Source organism: Podarcis filfolensis (genome assembly GCF_964270895.1).
Source record: "Podarcis filfolensis genome assembly, chromosome: Z".
Lineage (NCBI taxonomy): Eukaryota > Metazoa > Chordata > Lepidosauria > Squamata > Lacertidae > Podarcis > Podarcis filfolensis.
Genome location: NC_139617.1, coordinates 2,236,165 through 2,254,518, shown reverse-complemented (window position 1 = coordinate 2,254,518; position 18,354 = coordinate 2,236,165). Strand labels below are relative to the sequence as shown.

Sequence of the window (18,354 nt, the reverse complement as noted above, 5' to 3'; positions counted from 1 at the left end):
CCTGTTCCCGGGGCTTGCGGTGGGAGGAGGGTTTTTCCTCTCCACCGCCAACATTCAGAACAGCATTCTGAATGTTGGCGGTGGGAAGGAAAACCCTCCTCCCACCGCAAGTCTTCAGGACAGCCATCCGAAGGCTGGCGCGGGGAGAAGGTCTCTCCGCCCCACCGCCAGCCTTCGGAGGAGCCTTCCGAAGGCTGGCGCGGGGAGGAGGTCTCTCCGCCCCACCGCCAGCCTTCGGAGGAGCCTTCCGAAGGCTGGCGGCGGGAGGAGGTCTCTCCGCCCCACCGCCAGCCTTCGGAGGAGGTCCGAGGACAGTGGGGAAGACGCGCTGCGCTTCCCCGCTGTCCTGGAGATTTCCCTATGGGCTTTCGTCTTGCGAAGGAAGCCCATAGGGAAATTCGTCTTGCGAAGCGCATCGAAAAACGGAAAACCCTTTCGTCTAGTGGGTTTTTTGTCTTGCGAGGCGTTCGTCTTGCGGGGCACCACTGTATGTGTTTGAGTGTGTGCACACAATCACAAAATCAGTTTTGGTTTGGGGGAAGGGTAGGGAAAGATGGATCTGTGCAAGAAAACATTTTCTCTGAATCCAACCATTCTCCCAACTACATGTAGGCAAGGAACATTGCTGTCCGCATGGAATTCAAAGACTCTGATGAAGGGGACGCCAGAGCTTTAAAGGTAAATTTTCAGTTGCTCTTCACTCAGGTCCTGCTTGTGGTCTTCCCATTGGTGCCCCTGGTTGGCCCCTGTGAGAACAGGATGCTGGACTAGATGGGGCTCCTTTGGCCTGATCCACCAGCCAGGCTCTTTTTACATGCTTATGCTCAGAGCATGTGAGGGGCAGTGAGGTTGGCAAACCTAGATTGCAACCTTTGGCCATGCCGTTACATCACTGCTAAACATGTATGAAGTTACCTTTGTGGCCAATTCATTGCATGACCAAACAATGCCCTTTTAGGTGGGTTCCTCTTACCACCCCTATATTTCTGTTATCTCTTGCAGTGCTTCTATGGCAAGCCTGGGGGCCCCCTCCTGACATCAAGCACCTACACTTGTGTGTTGCATCATAACCAGAATCCAGAGTTCTATGATGAGGTAAGAGAAAAACCCAACGCATCTTCTCTGAGGCATTTAAGCATGAGAAAAGGGGCTTGAGTGACTTGGCAGAGTTTTCTGGAAGCGCAGGGAAGTCATAACAAAATGTGGTATTCGCTAGGGAGTCGACATTCACGGTTTGCATTCTAAGTTGGGTCAACTTTCAAATGCTTATATGTGAATTCTTTATTTGTTAGCTAAATGTATAACTGCTCTTTGTTTAAAAACAAATCCCAGATCGGGTTACAGTAGAGACAGTATAATAGCAGATTGCATCTAAAGTGTGTTCAGGGGTGACCCATTAAAATCACTGGGTCTAGGTTAATGGCATTAGGATCATTGGGTCTCTTCCAGAAGATAAATTCGATTCAGTTAGCTGTTGAAATTTGGCTTACTGAAGTTGCACTTTCCACGAGAATACGAGGGCTGAAATGCAGCCACTGTCCTAGCTCCCCACTGCTCTGAATTTTGCAGTGCACACCTGCAGCCAAGCAGTGTGCCTGGAAATGCAAAATTACTTATGTGAAGGGTGCATATGGATTGTTGGGTCAGATTAGCCATATTGATTTGTATGCTGTTTGGGGGGATACATCACTGTATTGTGCCGTATGTATGATAAAAGGGAGACACACCTGGGTGAAGGTGTCCTCCTTGGCTTGTCCCTGTGCTGGTATAAGTTTGTTGGTTAACTTTTCTAATAGGGCAGTTTCCCATACGTTTTGGTACCAGAGTCCAGTGTCTAGTTATGATGTTTCTAGCTGCTGAGAGTAAGTGACTTGTTATGTGAATGTGCATTGTTGTCTTGGAATATATTTAACAGGGAAAATTCTGGAGTTGCTTCTATTACTTGTTTTGTTATTTTGCAGATTTCCTGCACCAATGATATAAAAAAGGGTTGAATTTTGTGGCATTCCCACCACATGTGGAAGCATGTGCGTGTGGAGGTGCAGCCTCTGTAGCATTCAGATGAGGTTCCCGAGTGTATTGGCACCAGCTTCTGTGGTGTTAGGTATCATCTGTACAGCGAGTTCTCTTCTTTTGCCTGAGATGGATTTAAATGGTGGTTTAGACCACATTTTTGACCATTGGGTGGAGTTTATTTCATATTCTATGTCATGCTCCCATTGATCTTTTATTGTGGTGAAGGGGTTTGTAGTGTCTTGGAGTAGTATTTTATATATTGTAGATGCCACCCTTTTGCTGTGACCTTCTGTTCTTAGGGAGAGTTTTTCAAAGTTAGTCAGCTGCCTGGTGGCTGCTGCTTCCATTGCTGGGTTGTTCAAGAAGGTGTGTAGTTGGTGATGGGTCAGCCAGAGTATTAAAGTATCCCTTAGTTTGCCTTGTATTCCCCATGTTGATATGGGGTTGTCATTTTTGTAAAAATTGGTTAGGCAGTATAAGCCTCTAGCTTGCCAGGTCTTTATTTGGATGCTTTGGGATGCCTGGTGCAAGAGTGGGCAATGGGCCTGGGGAATTAGTGGGGGTGGGAATGGGGCCAGTTTTCCTGCTTTCTCCTTGCATGCTTTAAACATAGACAGTGTGAACCTGTTTAGTGTTGTGGGAATTTTCCTTCATTTGTTTTGCAGGAATGGATACTCTGCAGTGGAGGCCGTTTTTTGTTGTTTCTATCTCCATGTGCACTCATTGTTTTGTTTCACCCTCTAGGAAGTATGGGATTATATGTTGCACTTGGTAAGTGATGTGGTATAATTCTGTGTTGGGGATTCGCCATCCTCCTTCTGAGGAGGGGAGGTGCAGGGATTTGGAGTTTGTTCATGGCTTCTTGTGTGAGAAGATAAATGGGTGTAGTTTTTCTGCTACTTACAGACTTGGGTTGGAGGAATCCACATTGGAAGGGTTTGGAATAGGTAGCTTAGCTTCAGGAGGGTTTTTATTTTAATCATGACTATTTTGTCTGGGAGGGTAAAGTTGGTTTTACTCCATCTCTTCAGGCCTTTGTTGATTTTCTTTCAGAGATTGATTGTTTTGAGGGTATAGTTTGTTGAAGTTTCTAGTTATTTGTACCCTACGGTATCTAAATTTGGTGTGGCAGAGTGTTATTTTTGTGATGTTAGTAAATTCTTTCAGGCTATGTTGAAGTGCATAGCCTCAGATTTTGTGAAGTTCTCCTGTAGACCTGATATCATTGCGGAGGTGTCAATATATTTGGTTAATGTGGTTGGTGTGTTTATGGGGTCTGGGGTTGTGACCAACAGGTCATCTGCAAAGAGCCCGAGTTTGTAGGTTTTGCCTTTTGTTTCCACCCCCTTGATATCAGGGGCTGTTCAGATCTGGATTGCTTAGGGTTCAAGGGTCAAGATGAATAAAAAGAGGGACAATGAACATCTTTGTTTTGTGCCTCTTCAAATTTCTACGTTGTTGGTATCCAGATTGTTGATTCTGATTTTCACTGAAGCCTTAGAGTAAATTTGTTAAAGGATTTGTAGGAAGTTATGGCCGAATTTCAAGCTGGTTAATACTTCTATTAAGTATTTCCATTCAAGACAATCAAAGACTTTAAGGATGTCAAGAGACATGACCATCAGTTGGAGTTTGGTTGTTTTGCTGTGTTCTGTCAAATTTAGTGGCCTAAGACCATCAGCTATGAGTCTTGCCGGACCTGTACTCTGCCTGGTAGGCTGGCCACTTCTACCTGGCCCAGGCGGGCAGGGACCAAAGACTGTGTCCAAGGCTGCTCAGTGCCTGAGACCATCGGCTCCTGGGTGCCACCTACTTTCTGCCTCTCTCATGTCCTTGGGTGCCTCCGCTGTTGCTTTTGGAGACTAAAGCTATTGTTGACAAATGTGACAGCTAGGGCCAGGCAATGTATTGCTCATCCAAAACTGGTTTGAAGTCCACATCGTGGCAACAGTTTCATATTTGGTGTTGCGATATATCGTGAATCATGATATGTATGCTCTATGTAAAAAGTCTCGATGTGGGAAAAACCATGAGGCTGGTCCTCACTTCTCTTGTGATTCCTGCCGCCCCTGTTGCTCTCAGCCCTTCCCTCACTTCTGCAGGGGGTAGCGAAACACAAGAGCTAGAGCTGAAGAAAACGGCCTGTCCAAGAACTTTCCTCAGCAAAATAGATACCATGGGCTTCTTGTTTTAAGCGTAGACTCCAGGCTGGTATGTGGTTGAGGGAGGCACCGGTCTGAACCAGTTATTTACTTCTGAGTTAACAACAACAACAACAACAACAACCATGCCCTGTTGTTTAAGCCTTTTTCCTCCCTTCTCCCCTTCTTTCTCTCCGTGTCTGTTTCTCCCATGTGTCTGTTAGGGAACATTCTCTCACCTTGCCTCTGATAACTATGCTACTAATTACTTCTACAGGTCTAATTTTGGAGAATGCATGCTAATTTTAAATTTATCTGTATCTAAAGTAACAGTTGTAACCAATGATGTAGCATGGGTTTCTGGCATCTGGGGTGGACCAAGTGCCCTCCTTGTGGACGGGGAACTTGGAGTGGAGACGCATGCTGGGAGGGCGCGCATGGAGCCCTCACGGAGGGTGAACAGAGCCTACGGGGATCGGGCCATAAGCTTTTCTCGGAGACCGCCCCCTGCAGCACAGATAGGAGCATTAAAATAAGCTGCTTTCAAAAGTTTGGGGTGGAAGAGGGTTGCTGGTGGCCTCTAGCTTGTCTGCCTTCTCTTCCTTCCCTATCCAGAGACATTATGGGAAAACTCATTGGGTGTCTGCATGTCCTTTCCAGTTACTCAGCAATTCTAAAAAAAAAAAAAAAATCATTAAAAATGGGAGGGCAAATGGTCTGGGCATGCACCTAGGAGTTGCATGAGGTTGCCATGGTGCCACACTGGGAACTCCAGGTGGCCATTTTGTCCAGAATATACACATAGCCAAGTGTTGGCTGTGTCCCTAATATGGTTCTCTTGCATTTGCAGGCGGAATGCAGATAAACAATGAGAGAAATGTGCTTGTATAAGAATGCTGTTTGAATGTGCACAACACAGTGTGACTTAAAATGGCACAATGGGTGAAGCATCAGGGCTTAGATTGAAATATTTTGAAAGTAGGCCATGCTGGAAATAGATGTCCATTGGTACTGAGTAACAGCCAATATTCCCCCAGGCTGCAGAATAGAAAGAGAGAGAAAGGAAGCAGGGTTATTCTATCACTGCTCCTCAGAGCTGCTTTTGGGTTTCCCGCATCTGTCACCTAGCAGGAGTCGTTCCATCAAGCTCCCTGCACTTTTTTCACTCCAACTGGTCATTATAACCTTAAGAACTAGTGCCTGAGCCTATTGCTTTCCTCCTTCCTCCTCATTCCCTTTTCCTTTTATGTCCTGTCTTTCAGATTTTTTTCGTTGATCTGTAAAACTGTTTTGGAAGCCCTTTGGCTCCCATATGTCCATGCTGGAAGTCTATATTTTGCCAAATTTCCTTTAAAATAGCTCAAAAACTTTATTTATTTAGCCCAAAACAAAAAAAAGTTAAATAACTTTGCCAAAAAACCTCAACTTTTGTGTCCAGACTTCTACTTTTTGAAATATGGCAACCCAACTAAAGGCTGGGATAAAACAATTCATAAATAAATAAGTCAATGTACTGCACATATCCCTAATATATTCTGGCCAAGTCTTCACCTCCACTTTTAGAAAAGTCATCAGCTGAAAGTGGAAACACCCAAAGAATTAAATAGACAATAAATAAACTTCCCCCATTTATTTCAGTTGCCTATTTCCTCGTAAATAAAATTCAGCAAATAAAATTCAACACCAATCCATAACAATGTGGATATATACATGTGCAAAACATTTCGTACACAACAGTGCATATTTAAATGATTTATTACACAGAATGTCCCAATGAACTCAGGCAAAGAGACAGTCCTACCACCCATAGCTAGGAACTGGGAATTTGCCAGGATCGGCAGCCCACGGCCAACAGTTCTTTTCTAAATCATTTTTAGTGGAGACAGTTGCAGAGAAGCAGTTTTGTGCTCTATTAAAAATCTTAATCTCTGATTGAGATACGTGGTGAAAGTATTGCCTTCATTATAAAAAGAGGCAGTGTGAATTAACTGAGGAAGATCCTCTCCTGCATCAGAGTCTCAGTTCCTTCCTGCTTTGCCCTGGCTGGAGGCAGACCTATCCTAATACATCTACCTTCATTATCTGGAGATCGGACTATACCAAATAAGTTTAACTAGGAGGGGTGGGGGTGGCCCAAATTGGGGGGGAGCATTGCATTACACCCTGGAGCAGACAATACTAGGACAGATGTGGAAATAACCTGACTTGGTACAAGGCAGTTTTGCACATTAACAACAACAACCAAAACATCTGTTCCCCTCACCCCCTGCCCTCACACAGGGCAATATCTGCTCAGGAAAGGAAGTTGCTCATCCACAGAAACAAAACCTGGGGGACAATAGCCTGTACCTGCAATCTGCTGGCCTTTCCTTCCCTCAGTCTTCTTGGCTCAAGGAGGGACCTATATACCCTCCAACATTTCTCTGATGAAAATAGGGACGTCCCATTCTGTAATGATAATTTTACCATTTATACCCCACACATCTTACTGGATTGCCCCAGCAACTCTGGGCGGCTTCCAACATAAATAAAAACATAAGAAAACGTTAAGAAAACTTCCCTATGCAGGATTGCCTTCAGACAGCTTTGGAGTTGGATAACTTCATACTCTCCAACATTTCTCCTGAAAGCAGGGCCGTCCTAAGGAAAAGCAGGACATTCCGGGATCAAATCAGAAACAAGCACGGCTTCTCTAAATCAGGGACATCCTTGGAAAATGGGGGCACTTGGAGGGTCTGGACCTACTGTGTGTGCAAGTCACTCCACGTAGCCCAGGGCCAGCTGATGGCACCAGGAGGGACTTGGAGGGCTGAGCATGGAAGGGGCATGCAGAGGCTAACACCCTTCCCCTCTGCCTTGGACCATGCCATTCTATGCGCTATGGTGGGGATGAGGAAGGGAAGCAGCAAAGTTTTGACTGCTAGCCATGCAACATTTTCTTTCTTTCCACAGATTTATTCTTAAGTAGGGTTGCCAACCCAAAAGGTGTGGAGCCTTTTTTTTTTTTTTTTGTTACAAAAGAATTTTTTGATTGACTTGCCTAGGATCCAGGACAAAGCGCCGCCTTTCGGAAATCCCCCCCCCCCGCCTTTGAAATCCAACAGCCCTACTCTATTCCCCTCCTCCTTGTCTCTTGTGTTTGTGTGCGCGCGCGTGTGTGCTTGTCTTTGGGAGTGAGAATGAGGGCTCTGGGATGGAGCAAGAGCCCTGGCACCACCTTCCCAAAATCAGGTCTGCCTTAAGTGACTGTATATTTGTGAAAGGGTGTAGCCTCTCCCTCATGTCTACTAGGGGACCTTCTCTCACCATATCTATGCTACTAATTACTTCTACGGGTTTGATTTCAGAGAAAGCGTGCTAATTAAAAAACGATCTGTATTCAACAGTTGTAGCAATATGTCAACAAAGCACCGGCAGAATTCAGGCGTATAGCAGCCCTAAGGATTTGCTACGGTTAGGTTTCTTTAAAACAAACAAACAGCAAAAGCAAATGTGCTTGCTGTTTCAGAAATGGATTTCAACTGAAGACAGGCAGGACTGTCCCATGAGTTTCATTAGGTTAGTGAATGGCTTCTCATTCATTCATTCAAGCTGCTGTGAAAATGGGAGTGTGAACAGAAGACCTTGAGAAGAGCCTGCAGGATCAGGGGGGAGATCGTTCAGTGCAGGTCGCCAGTGTCTCCTGCCTGCCACCTACTTCCCCTCCCAGGAGCAGAAAACATTTCTTCCCATGCTTTTTATTTGTCCAGCCAGGGCCTTAGCTGTTTTACTGCAGGAACTCCAGGCAGAAAGCGAGGAGAGGCACAAGGGACACTTGTGGGGTGTGCATTCGATGAGGGAGTCTGTGGTCTTCTCCTCCTGCCGTATCCTGCACCACCAGCCCCTACCCTACCCAGAGCCCTGGCACCACTTCCCCAAACAAAAATAAACCTTATGTGATTGATCTTGGCACAGGTGGTAGCGGGGAATAAATAAATGGAGAATGAAGTGTGTGGAGGTTCAATCATGACTGAGGCAGAGATTCAGGGCATGCATGCAGCATGGGCGTGGCCCACAGTTTCTGCACACCTAACAGAGAATGAGTTTCCTCTGCTCTCCATTAATAGATTTCCTTCCTCAGGAAACCCTTTTCCACCCAGCCTCCCCACGTTGCTGCCCAACCCTTTCCTTTTGAATGGTTGTTGCTCTCACCCAGGTCTTGCTGCTATTGACTTATGAGTTTAAAAGATTAAAATGAATGTTGCCCTGTTGTTTAAGTCCTGTAATAAACAAAAATCTGCCCTTATTCCCTTATGGGGAACACAAGAGCCCTTCTAGAGTCCTTTGTAGGTTCTCCATCGGTCGGAGAAAATAACAGGTCAACCAGAGAATATTGAGAAACAAAGCAGCTCATAAGCCTGAACTGTCGCAACAGGGTGCTCCCCTCACACACAGGAAAGGAGGAGGACCCAGAACCAAAGTGTACCTGCCCTTATATAGACATTTTAAATTGCTCACCCTGCAGTCCAAGACCACTCCCAGAAATACCATACATACATCACAGAAAAGGCGATATACAACCAGAAATCTGAGTGCCTTCTTTATCTCCTGTCTGGCAGGTTACCTGTTAATGGTCACTTGATTGGATACCCTGGGGAGCCTGGCCAGTCTTTTGTAATGATAAATACTTATTTCCTGAGCCAGGTCACAGGCTCACCCTATTCATACACAGACATACCCTTCAGACAGGATTTGTGAATGAAAAGACAATGGGGAGGCTTTTCCATTTTCCTTTGACCTTGCAGAGAAATACTTGAAGTCAATTTTGGAGGGACAAAATGGTTTCAGGACTTTTTCTGTGGGGTTTCAGACATGTGGTTTATATATGCAGTTATGAACATTTATCTTTTATATAAACATATAAGACCTTAAATTTTTTATTTCAGTCCCTTTCCTCCTTTCTTCCATTCTGTGTGTGTGTGTGTCTCAGTTTCTCCCCCAAAGGTTTGATTTCAGAGAAAGGGTGCTGATTTAGAAATGATCTGTATATAAAGTAACAGTTGTAACAAGATCAAGAAAATCATAGAAATCATAGATATGTTAAAGATACATTTAAAAAGTATATGTTGCACACCCCTAAGTAGCAGCAGTTGCCTGGACTTCCTCTCTATAAACTTCCATCCTTATTTCAGACATTGCCTTATATCTTCCTTATATCTTATTCAGACATTGTGTTTTATCGGTATATCATGATGTTTAGCTAGTGATATATCACAATGTTCATCTCCATGCCTGTTTGAGTAGCAGAACCTCATATGTGATAGAATACATCACCTGTAGGACATGCTTTTTTTGTAGGGAATATTCCTCCTGCAATACTTAATGCTATTCACAATCCATTATTTCTACTCTCATTGCTACATAGTGCAATGATATTTCACACATCCTAGAATATCAGCTGTTGCAAAATTCAGAAGCTCCACATGAGGGCACCAAACATTGCACTTGCAAGGCACACTTTTATGAAAGTTTACAAAGCCCTCCATTTTGTGTGGCTTTTGGAGGGCGGGCTCTGGGATGCCCAGGCACTGCCTTCCCAAATCCGGAGGCCTTGTAAGCACTTGCCCAACTTTACCACAGCAGCTATGGCTCCTATTCTTACAGGATTGCAACTTTGTGCAGGTGTAGCTGGGTGAAATAAATAAATGGAAAATGAGTTTCCTCTGCTCTCCATTTATTTATTTACTTCCTATGTGTGCCCTAACACCCAGGAGCAAGAACACCTTTCTGTCTAGCCTCCTAAAGCCCCCCATGTTTCTGCCCATCCCAGCCTTTCAGATGGCTGTTTCTCACAGCTGAGGGTATTTACTGCTGAGTTGAAGAAATAAAAATAGAGGTTGCCCTATTCTTTAAGCCTCCTTTCTTCATTCACCTGGTGCATCTGTCTGTTTTGCGTTTGTCTGTGCAGATTTTGGAGGGCTTCCCACAGCCAAAGTGGTGCCAGCAATAGGCACACAACCAAAGTGGTGCAAAATTGAGAACATGATTTTGAAGATCCATTGGGGGCCCAGAATATTGGCCTCTTTAAGATTAGCAAAGGCCAAAAATTGTCCATTTTATCCATTTTTGGGAGGGCAACCTGAGGGCTTTCACATGCTTCCAGAACCCTGGCATCGCCATCCCAAAGATGTCACCCTCGTGAAACCACAAGAGCAGGAAGCCCATTTCAACTCCCCCCATGTTGCTGCCCAGCATAGGCATTGAGTGGAGGGGGGACACAGCCCCCCAATATTTCTGATGAATGGACCCCACCCCGGAAAAAGATTAGCACATGTCAGAACACCCCAGGACAAGTGGGGCAAGACAACAGCCCTGCTGTCCATCCCTTGCTTTTGAATGCTTGCTGTCCCCAACTGGATCTTGCTTGGACAATATAGTGGGATTATTGCTATTTTTAAAATAAAAATGAACAATGCCCTGTTGTTTAACCCTCTTTCCTCCCTTGTCTCCTGTATGTTCGCCTTGCATCCATTAGGGAACAATCTCTCATGTTACATTTGATTTCTAAGCTAATAATCATCTCTACAGGTTAGATTTTTGGGGAAATGTGCTAATTTAAAATAGATCTGCATTTAAAATAGCAGTTGTAACAATACGTTAAAGATAAGAAGACATTAATATGTTTTGGATGCCTAGGTAGTAGTAGTTGCGCAGATGTTATTTCGTTCGCCTCTACATAGTTCCGTCATTATTTCCAACCTTGTTTCATCTCCGTGTATTGCGATGTTTAGCAGCTGACATATCACGATGTCAGACATCGCCCAGCAAAACTGGACCTGTACAGGCGCCATTTTGTGAAAGATTACAAACAGCATCCATTTTGTGTGGCTTTTGGAAGGCGGGCGCTGGGATGCTGCCAAAACCTGGCACCGCCTTCCCAAAGCCTGAAGCCTGGAAAGCGGTTGCCTTGCCAGCAGTTTTGCTACACGGGGCGCTGAGCCGAGAGGTGGTACAAAAATGAGACAAGCCGTCATCTGAAAGACCCATTTGAGAGCCCCAATATTAAGATTTCCGAACTCAGTTCGTTTTATGCATCATTTGCAGGGCAGCATGAAAGCACCGCCTTCCACGAAGCCGCAAGCTTAGGGCTCTAGGACCCCGCCAGAGCCTGGGAGCTTGACTTTGTCCAGCTTTGGGAGGGCGGCATGAGAACTCCGGCAGGCTGCCAGACTCCTGGCCCTGCTTTCCCACTTTCCTTTATGCAATTGCTTCTTTGAGCAGCTGGGCGGGAATATTGCCATGGTGGAGGAGAGTGTGTTTGCTCTCCTTTCATTTATTTGCTCCCCACTTTTTGTCTCCTAAAGCCCCCCTCCTCATGATGCTGCCCAGCTCTTCCTTTGGAGCAGCTGCTGCCCCCACCTGGGATGTGCTTGGAAGCGCAGTTAGTAGAAAAAGAAAGGGGGTTATTTACTTCTGAATTAAAATCAAAAACAAAATTAACGTTGCTCTGTTGTGTAAGCATCTCTCTTCCCTTGTCTCCTCTGTGCGTGTTTGTGTGTTGGTTTCTCCCTCGTGTCTATACGCAAACACTCTCTCACCTTTCGTTTAATATAGATGCTATTGATTACTTCCATAGGTTTAATTTCAGAGGAAGCATGGGAATTTGAACATTATCTGTACAGAAAATTGCACTTGTAACAAAATGTTAAATATATATTTAAAAATTACGTATTTTACAGCCCTAAGTAGAAGCAGTTGCCAGGACATCACCCTGTTCACCTCTGCAGAGTTCCATCCTTATTGCAAGGTTCATATAGCCTGATGCTGGAAACCAGACATTGCCCAGTTGTAGTTGCAGCCCTTTTCGTTTCTGACCTATGTATATGCAGGATACGCCTTTCGGTCTGTCTATCTCCATGGTAACAGAACATCAAATATGATATAATACAGGGCCTGCTTTTCTTGTAGGGAACATTCCTTCTGATGTACTTATAGGTGTTTCTAGACCATTATTCCTGTTCCCGTTGTTACATAATGCGATACATCAAAATATCAGAGCTGGTGCAAAACAGAGAAGATCCACTTGAGGGCACCAAACATTAGACTCGCGCAGGGCGCCATATTGTGAAAGATTACAAAAGCCCTTCATTTTGTGTGGCTTTTGAAGGGTAGGCTCTAGGACGTCAGAGCCCTGGCACTGCCTTCCCCGAAGCCGGAAGCCAAGTAAAGGCTTGCCCAACTTTGGGAAGAAGGGTGAGCTCTAGGACCCTGCGAGTCTGGTGCAGACAATTTTTGCTGCTGAGGCACTGAGCCCAGCTTGTAGTTTTCCTGCACACTGAGGGCACTGAGCTCATGCATTTGGGGGTGCCAAATATCGGTTGGGTTAAGTTTACAACAGTCTTTCCGTTTTATCCCTATTCAGCTTTGGGAGGCTGGTGCAAGGCAGAGCCATAGTTGGGTGGGAAGGGGGGCTAGCCAAGTCTATCCTGGGTGAATTTTCCAGAGCAGCACCATTGAGGTTCCCAGCCTTTGTGTGTTTATGCCTGGGTGCAACGGCTCTGGGATATTGTTAAAGCCCTGGCACTGCCTTCTGGAAGCCAGGTAAACCTTACAGGACTACAGCTTTGTGTAGGTGTGTGGAGGATGGAGGGGAATAAATAAACGGGGGTGGGTGGGTTTCCTCTGCTCTCCATTTATTTATCTGCTTCCTCTGTACCTCCTAGTAGCACAAGAACAAGTCCGTTTTTCTGTTCCCATTCTTACATATCATTATGCTATTTCAGACATCTAAAAATTTGAGTTGGTGCAAAACCACTTGGGGGTGGCAGACATTGGACTCGCACAGGGTGCCATTTCATGAAAGATTAAAAAACGGCGTCCATTTTGTGTGGCTTTTGGATGGTGGGCTCCGTGAAGCCAGAATCCTAGTAAATGCTTGCCCATCTTTGGGAAGGAGAGAAGGGCTCTAGGACCCAGGAGCTTCCTTCCCGTAGCTAGAATGGTGCTGTCAGTTTTCCAGTACAGGGCACGGAGCAGATGTGGCACAGAACTGAGAAGATCCATAATTGAAAGGATTCATTTCAGGGAGACAGAACATTTTGTCTGGTTTAGGGAGGGCAGCACAGGGGCTGTGAGATTCCATCAGAGTCCTCGCACTACCTTCCTAAAGCTGGAAGCCTAATAAGTGTTTGCTAGTGCCACAGTTTTCATGCAGTTTTTATGCACTGGGTGTTGAGCTGTGGTGGTGCCAAATTGAGAAGATTCACAGTTAAGAAGATTCATTTGGGGGTGCCAAATATTAGGAGTCCATCTTTGGGAGGGTTCTAGGACCCTGCCAGAGCCCTGACACTGCCTTTCCAAAGCCTAGCAAACCTTGTGGGATTGCAGATTTGCCCAGCTGTGGGAGAGGGGAATAAATAAATGGAGAGTGGGGTCTCCTCTGCTCTCCATTTATTTACTTCCTCTGTACCTCCTAATGAGCAGGAAGCACTTTCCATCTTGCCTCCCAACCCCCGCCCCCAGTTGCTCTCCAGCCCTTCCTTTTGAGCCGCTACTGCCCCCAGCTGGGTCTTGCTTGGAAGTACAGCTAGTGGAAAAAATATACTGGGATTTTTTTTTATTTCTGAGTTTAAAAAATTGCTCTGTTTAAACCTCTTTCCTCCCTTCTCCCATTTTGTTTGTTGGTGTGCTCTCTTTCTCCCTCATGTCTATAAGGGAACATTGTCTCATCTAACTTTTAATTCCTATGCTACTAACAACATCTACAAGTTTAATTTTAGTCGAAAACGTGCTAATATAAAAATTATCTGTATTTAATATACCAGTTGTAACAATATTTAAAAGACACGTAAAAAATTATACGTTTTATATCCCAAAGTTGTAGCCGTTGTGCAGACATTATTCCATTCACCTCTAAATAGTTCCATCCTTATTTCAGGCATTTTCTTATATTGGTATACAGTGGTACCTCGGGTTACATATGCTTCAGGTTACATACACTTCAAGTTACAGACTCCACTAACCCAGAAATATTACCTCCGGTTAAGAACTTTGCTTCAGGATGAGAACAGAAATCATGCTCCGGCAGCGCAGCAGCAGCAGGAGGCCCCATTAGGTAAAGTGGTGCTTCAGGTTAAGAACAGTTTCAGGTTAAGAACAGACCTCCAGAATGAATTAAGTACATAAGCAGAGGTGCAACTGTATACTGTGATGCTTTGCTGGTGACAGGCATAAGTTGGAAGCCAAACATCACCCTGCCCTGGTTGGAACCCTTTTCGTTTTTTACCTATGTTTATGCAGGTTGAACATTTCAGCCTGTCAACTCCATGCCTTTTGAAGTAGCAGAACCTCATATATGATATAATACATGGCCTGTAGGACTTGCTTTTCTTGTAAGGTATATTCCTCCTGAGATACTTAATGCTGCTCCATTATTCCTGTTCTCATTATTACATAGCGCAATGATATTTCACACATCTAAAATCTGAGGGGGTGTAAGATGCAGAAGATCCACTTGGGGGCACCAAACATGGGACTTACACAGGGCGCCATTTTGTGAAAGATTACAGATGGGGTCCATTTTGTGTGGCTTTTGGAAGGGTGGTGCCAGGGCTCTGGGATGTCAGAGCCCTGGTACCACCTTCCTGAAGCCAGAAACCTAGCAGGTGCTTGCCAGTGCCAGCAGTTCTCCTCACCGCCTTTGTGAAGCCTTGCAAGTGCTTGCCCAACTTTGCGAAGAGCTCTAGGACCCTGGGCGTGAGATCTTTGTGCAGGTGGGTGGGGAGAGGGAAGTAAATAAATGAATAGTGGGTGTTCTCTGCTCTTCATTTTCTTATTTAACCCCCCCACCTGACACCACAAGAGCAAGAAGCCCTTTTCGCCTTGCCTCCAAAAACATGTGTTATTAGGGAATATTCTCTCATATTACCTTTGGTATATTCGCTACTAATTAGTTCTAAAAGCTTAATTTTATAGAAAGCATGCTAATTTTAAAATGATCTGTATATAAAATAGCAATATGTTAAAGGTAAGTAGAAATTAATATATTTTAGATGTCTAGTAGCGGTTATGCAGATGTTATTCTGTTCGCCTCTACATAGTTCCATCATTATTTCAGACTTTGTTTTATCTTGGTGCATCGCGATGTTCAGCAGGTGACATATCACGATGTCAGACATCGCCCAGCAAAATTGAGAAGATCCACTTGGGGGCGCCAAACACTGGACTCACAAGGGCGCCATTTTGTGAAAGATTTCAAAAGGCATCCATTTTGTGTGGCTTTTGGAGAGAAGGGCTCTAGGACCCGCCAGAGCCTTGCAGCTTTCCTCCCACAGCCAGAGTGGTGCAGGAAAATCCTTCTTTGGTAGGGGGCGCAAGGGCAGAGCCCTAGCTAAGCCTTTCCGAAATCAGGTAAACCTTATGGGATTACAACTTTGTGCAGGTTTGTGTGTGTGTGTGTGTGTATGTATAGGTGTAGGGGGGTATAAATCAATGGGGTTTCCTCTGATCTCCATTTATTTATTTACTCCCCCTCCCTTTTGAACGGCTGCTGCTCCCAACTGGGGGCACCAGCTCAGCTGGTGGAAAAATAAACTGGGGTTATTTACTTCTTAGTTAAAAAAACAAAATACATGTTGCCCTGTTGTTTAAGTCTCTTTACTCTATTCTCGCCTTCTCTGTGTGCTGTGCTCCTCTGTCTGTGTCTCCCATCTTGTGTCTATTTGATTTTCTCTCAGGGAGGGTGGCGTGAGGGCTCTGGGATCCTGCCAGAGTCCTGCCTCCACCTTCCTGAAGTTGGAAGCCTAGTAAGTGATTGCAGTTTTCCTGCACTGGGTGCTGAGACGAGTTGACATAAAATTGAGAAGATCCATAATTGAAAGGATCCACTTTGGGGGCCACAAATATTAAGATTACTGAAAAGGACAAAAACTTGGGGTACACTTCTTGAAGCATTTCTCAACTTAAGTCTAGCCCTGCAGATAGGTCAGGAAATGAGAGACTCAAGCCTAGCATTGAAGAAGCAAATTAACAGCCGACAGACCTGATCTTTATTTGTTGCAACAAAGGTTCCAACCTCTAAGAAAGCAAAGAAGAAGCTCGGAACAAAGGTTATCTGAGTTTACAAAATTCTCACATTTCCCCATAATACCTTTCCCACAGTGTCATCCAAAACATCACAGATTTGTCACAGAAAAGGAGGTGTGTCAGGCTTAAGTCTAAGATCCATTCTCTTGTCAATCACATCTTATCTTCCCACCTCTCTCACACAGACTAAAGGAAGTGCAGTGGTACCTCGGGTTACATATGCTTCAGGTTACATACGCTTCAGGTTACAGACTCCCCTAACCCAGAAATAGTGCTTCAGGTTAAGAACTTTGCTTCAGGATGAGAACAGAAATCATGCTCCGGCGGCACAGCAGCAGCAGGAGGCCCCATTAGCTAAAGTGGTGCTTCAGGTTAAGAACAGTTTCAGGTTAAGTACGGAACCTCCGGAACAAATTAAGTACTTAACCTGAGGTACCACTGTATATATCCCATTGTCATGAAAACATGGCTTTGTTGAGGTTTTGCTGCATTCCACTCAGGAGATGGGTTTTCCCTTCTGGAGTTTTGTGATCCTCATAACAACTTCTCCACCCTACCTGGCCCCTTTGTTAGGACTGGTAACACCTGGTTTGACAGCTAGGAGGGGTACCTTGAATACACAATGACTGGTCTGAAGGATTATGACAGACTGAGGGTTGCCTGCATTGTGGTTCCTCTCTCCTCCTCTCCCCTTCCAAGAGGAGCAAAACACCCTTTGAACAAAGATAATAGGTTAAATGGCTGATTATTAGTGAATTTGTTTAGTTTCCCCATAGGCCAGTGGTTTTCAAGCAGGGTGCCGTGGCCCCCTGGGGTGCCTTGAATGATGGTCCGGGGTCAGGACAACCCTGGCCTCTGTCTCTCTTCCCTCCCTCCTCTGATGCCCTCTCACATCTCTGCCTCCCAAAGGCTTGCACAGCTGTTTGTTGCAGCAGCCCTGGCTACAAGCTCCGCAGGGGCTGCTGCTAGAGGACTTCCAAGGAGAGTGGAAAGGAGAGGCGGCTGAGGGAACACTCCACAAGGGAGGGTGTTCAAAAAGGGGTGAGGGACTGCCAGCTCTGCAGGCAAGGGGGGACATTACTGAGCTCCTGAGCCCCACAGGGGTGCTGCAGAAAGAAGGTAGTCCGTCAAGGAAGCCATAGACTCAAAAAGGTTGAAAACCTCTGCCTAGGTGAACCTTTTAGAGGTGATGGTGAACCTTTTAGAAACCAAGTGCCCAAACTGCAACCCAAAACCCACTTACTTATCGCAAAGTGCCAACACGGCAATTTAACCTGTATATCTCATTTTTTCTGTGTGTTTCACATTTCTTCTTTATGACTACTGTTATAATAAATAACCCATCATAAAAGTTATTGCATTACATTCTTCATTAAATTATCTTTCCATTGATATATAATTTTATGGTATAACTCAGTACTTTTTTTCTTAAAAAAATGTTTAGGGATACTCTCATTTTGACTCAAGAAAATCACCACGGTGGAAAAATACAGTCCAAATCGGAAAAATAAATACAGTGAATTTCTTCTTCCATTAAAGTCACAAAATGTTTAGGGGTATGCATCTCCCTGTGTCCTCACAGAAAAAAAGCATTGGTATTACTCCAAAACAAAGTGATGTTATGAGCCATCAAACCTCTGAAATACATTTTTTTCCAGAAAGTTCCACAATTTTCCCCACTAGTGTGCACTAGAGGGCTGTACTAAGAGCCACTCTCTCCCAATTTTTAATATGAGATAATAATGATTGTGTGCATATCTATATATCTATCCAGCCAGATGGGTGGGGTATAAATAAGTTGTTGTTATTATTATTATTATTATTATTATTATTATTATTATTATTATTACTATTACTATTACTATTATTATTATTATATGCCATTTCTTCAGCTGCCATTTGATCACAGCCTCCATGGAATGAATTTCTCTGTTGGCTTCCACAAGAAAGCTCAGTGAACATGTAAACCCAGCAGCCCCTTCTTAGGTTGCCGTCTTTACAGTGGTGCATTCAGTTACAAACACCTCGGGTTACAAACACTTTGGGTTACAGACTCCGCTAACCTAGAAGTAGTACCTCGGGTTAAGAACTTTACCTCAGGATGAGAACAGAAATTGTGCGCTGATGGTGTGGC

At 44.7% G+C, this 18,354-nt stretch overlaps 2 protein-coding genes across 6 annotated transcripts in view; one reads left to right on the top strand and one right to left on the bottom strand.

The window, feature by feature from the left end:
- The window catches only part of KLHL13 (kelch like family member 13), a 1,461,558-nt gene that overhangs the window by 222,147 nt on the left and 1,221,057 nt on the right, over nt 1-18,354 (bottom strand). The window lies entirely within an intron of this gene.
- The window catches only part of DOCK11 (dedicator of cytokinesis 11), a 153,663-nt gene that overhangs the window by 48,411 nt on the left and 86,898 nt on the right, over nt 1-18,354 (top strand). For all 5 annotated transcript variants that reach the window (XM_083595334.1, XM_083595335.1, XM_083595336.1 and 2 more), the window contains exons 18-19: nt 613-678; nt 1,003-1,095. In XM_083595334.1, coding sequence (XP_083451460.1) covers nt 613-678; nt 1,003-1,095 — 159 coding nt within the window. The remainder of the gene's footprint in view (nt 1-612; nt 679-1,002; nt 1,096-18,354) is intronic.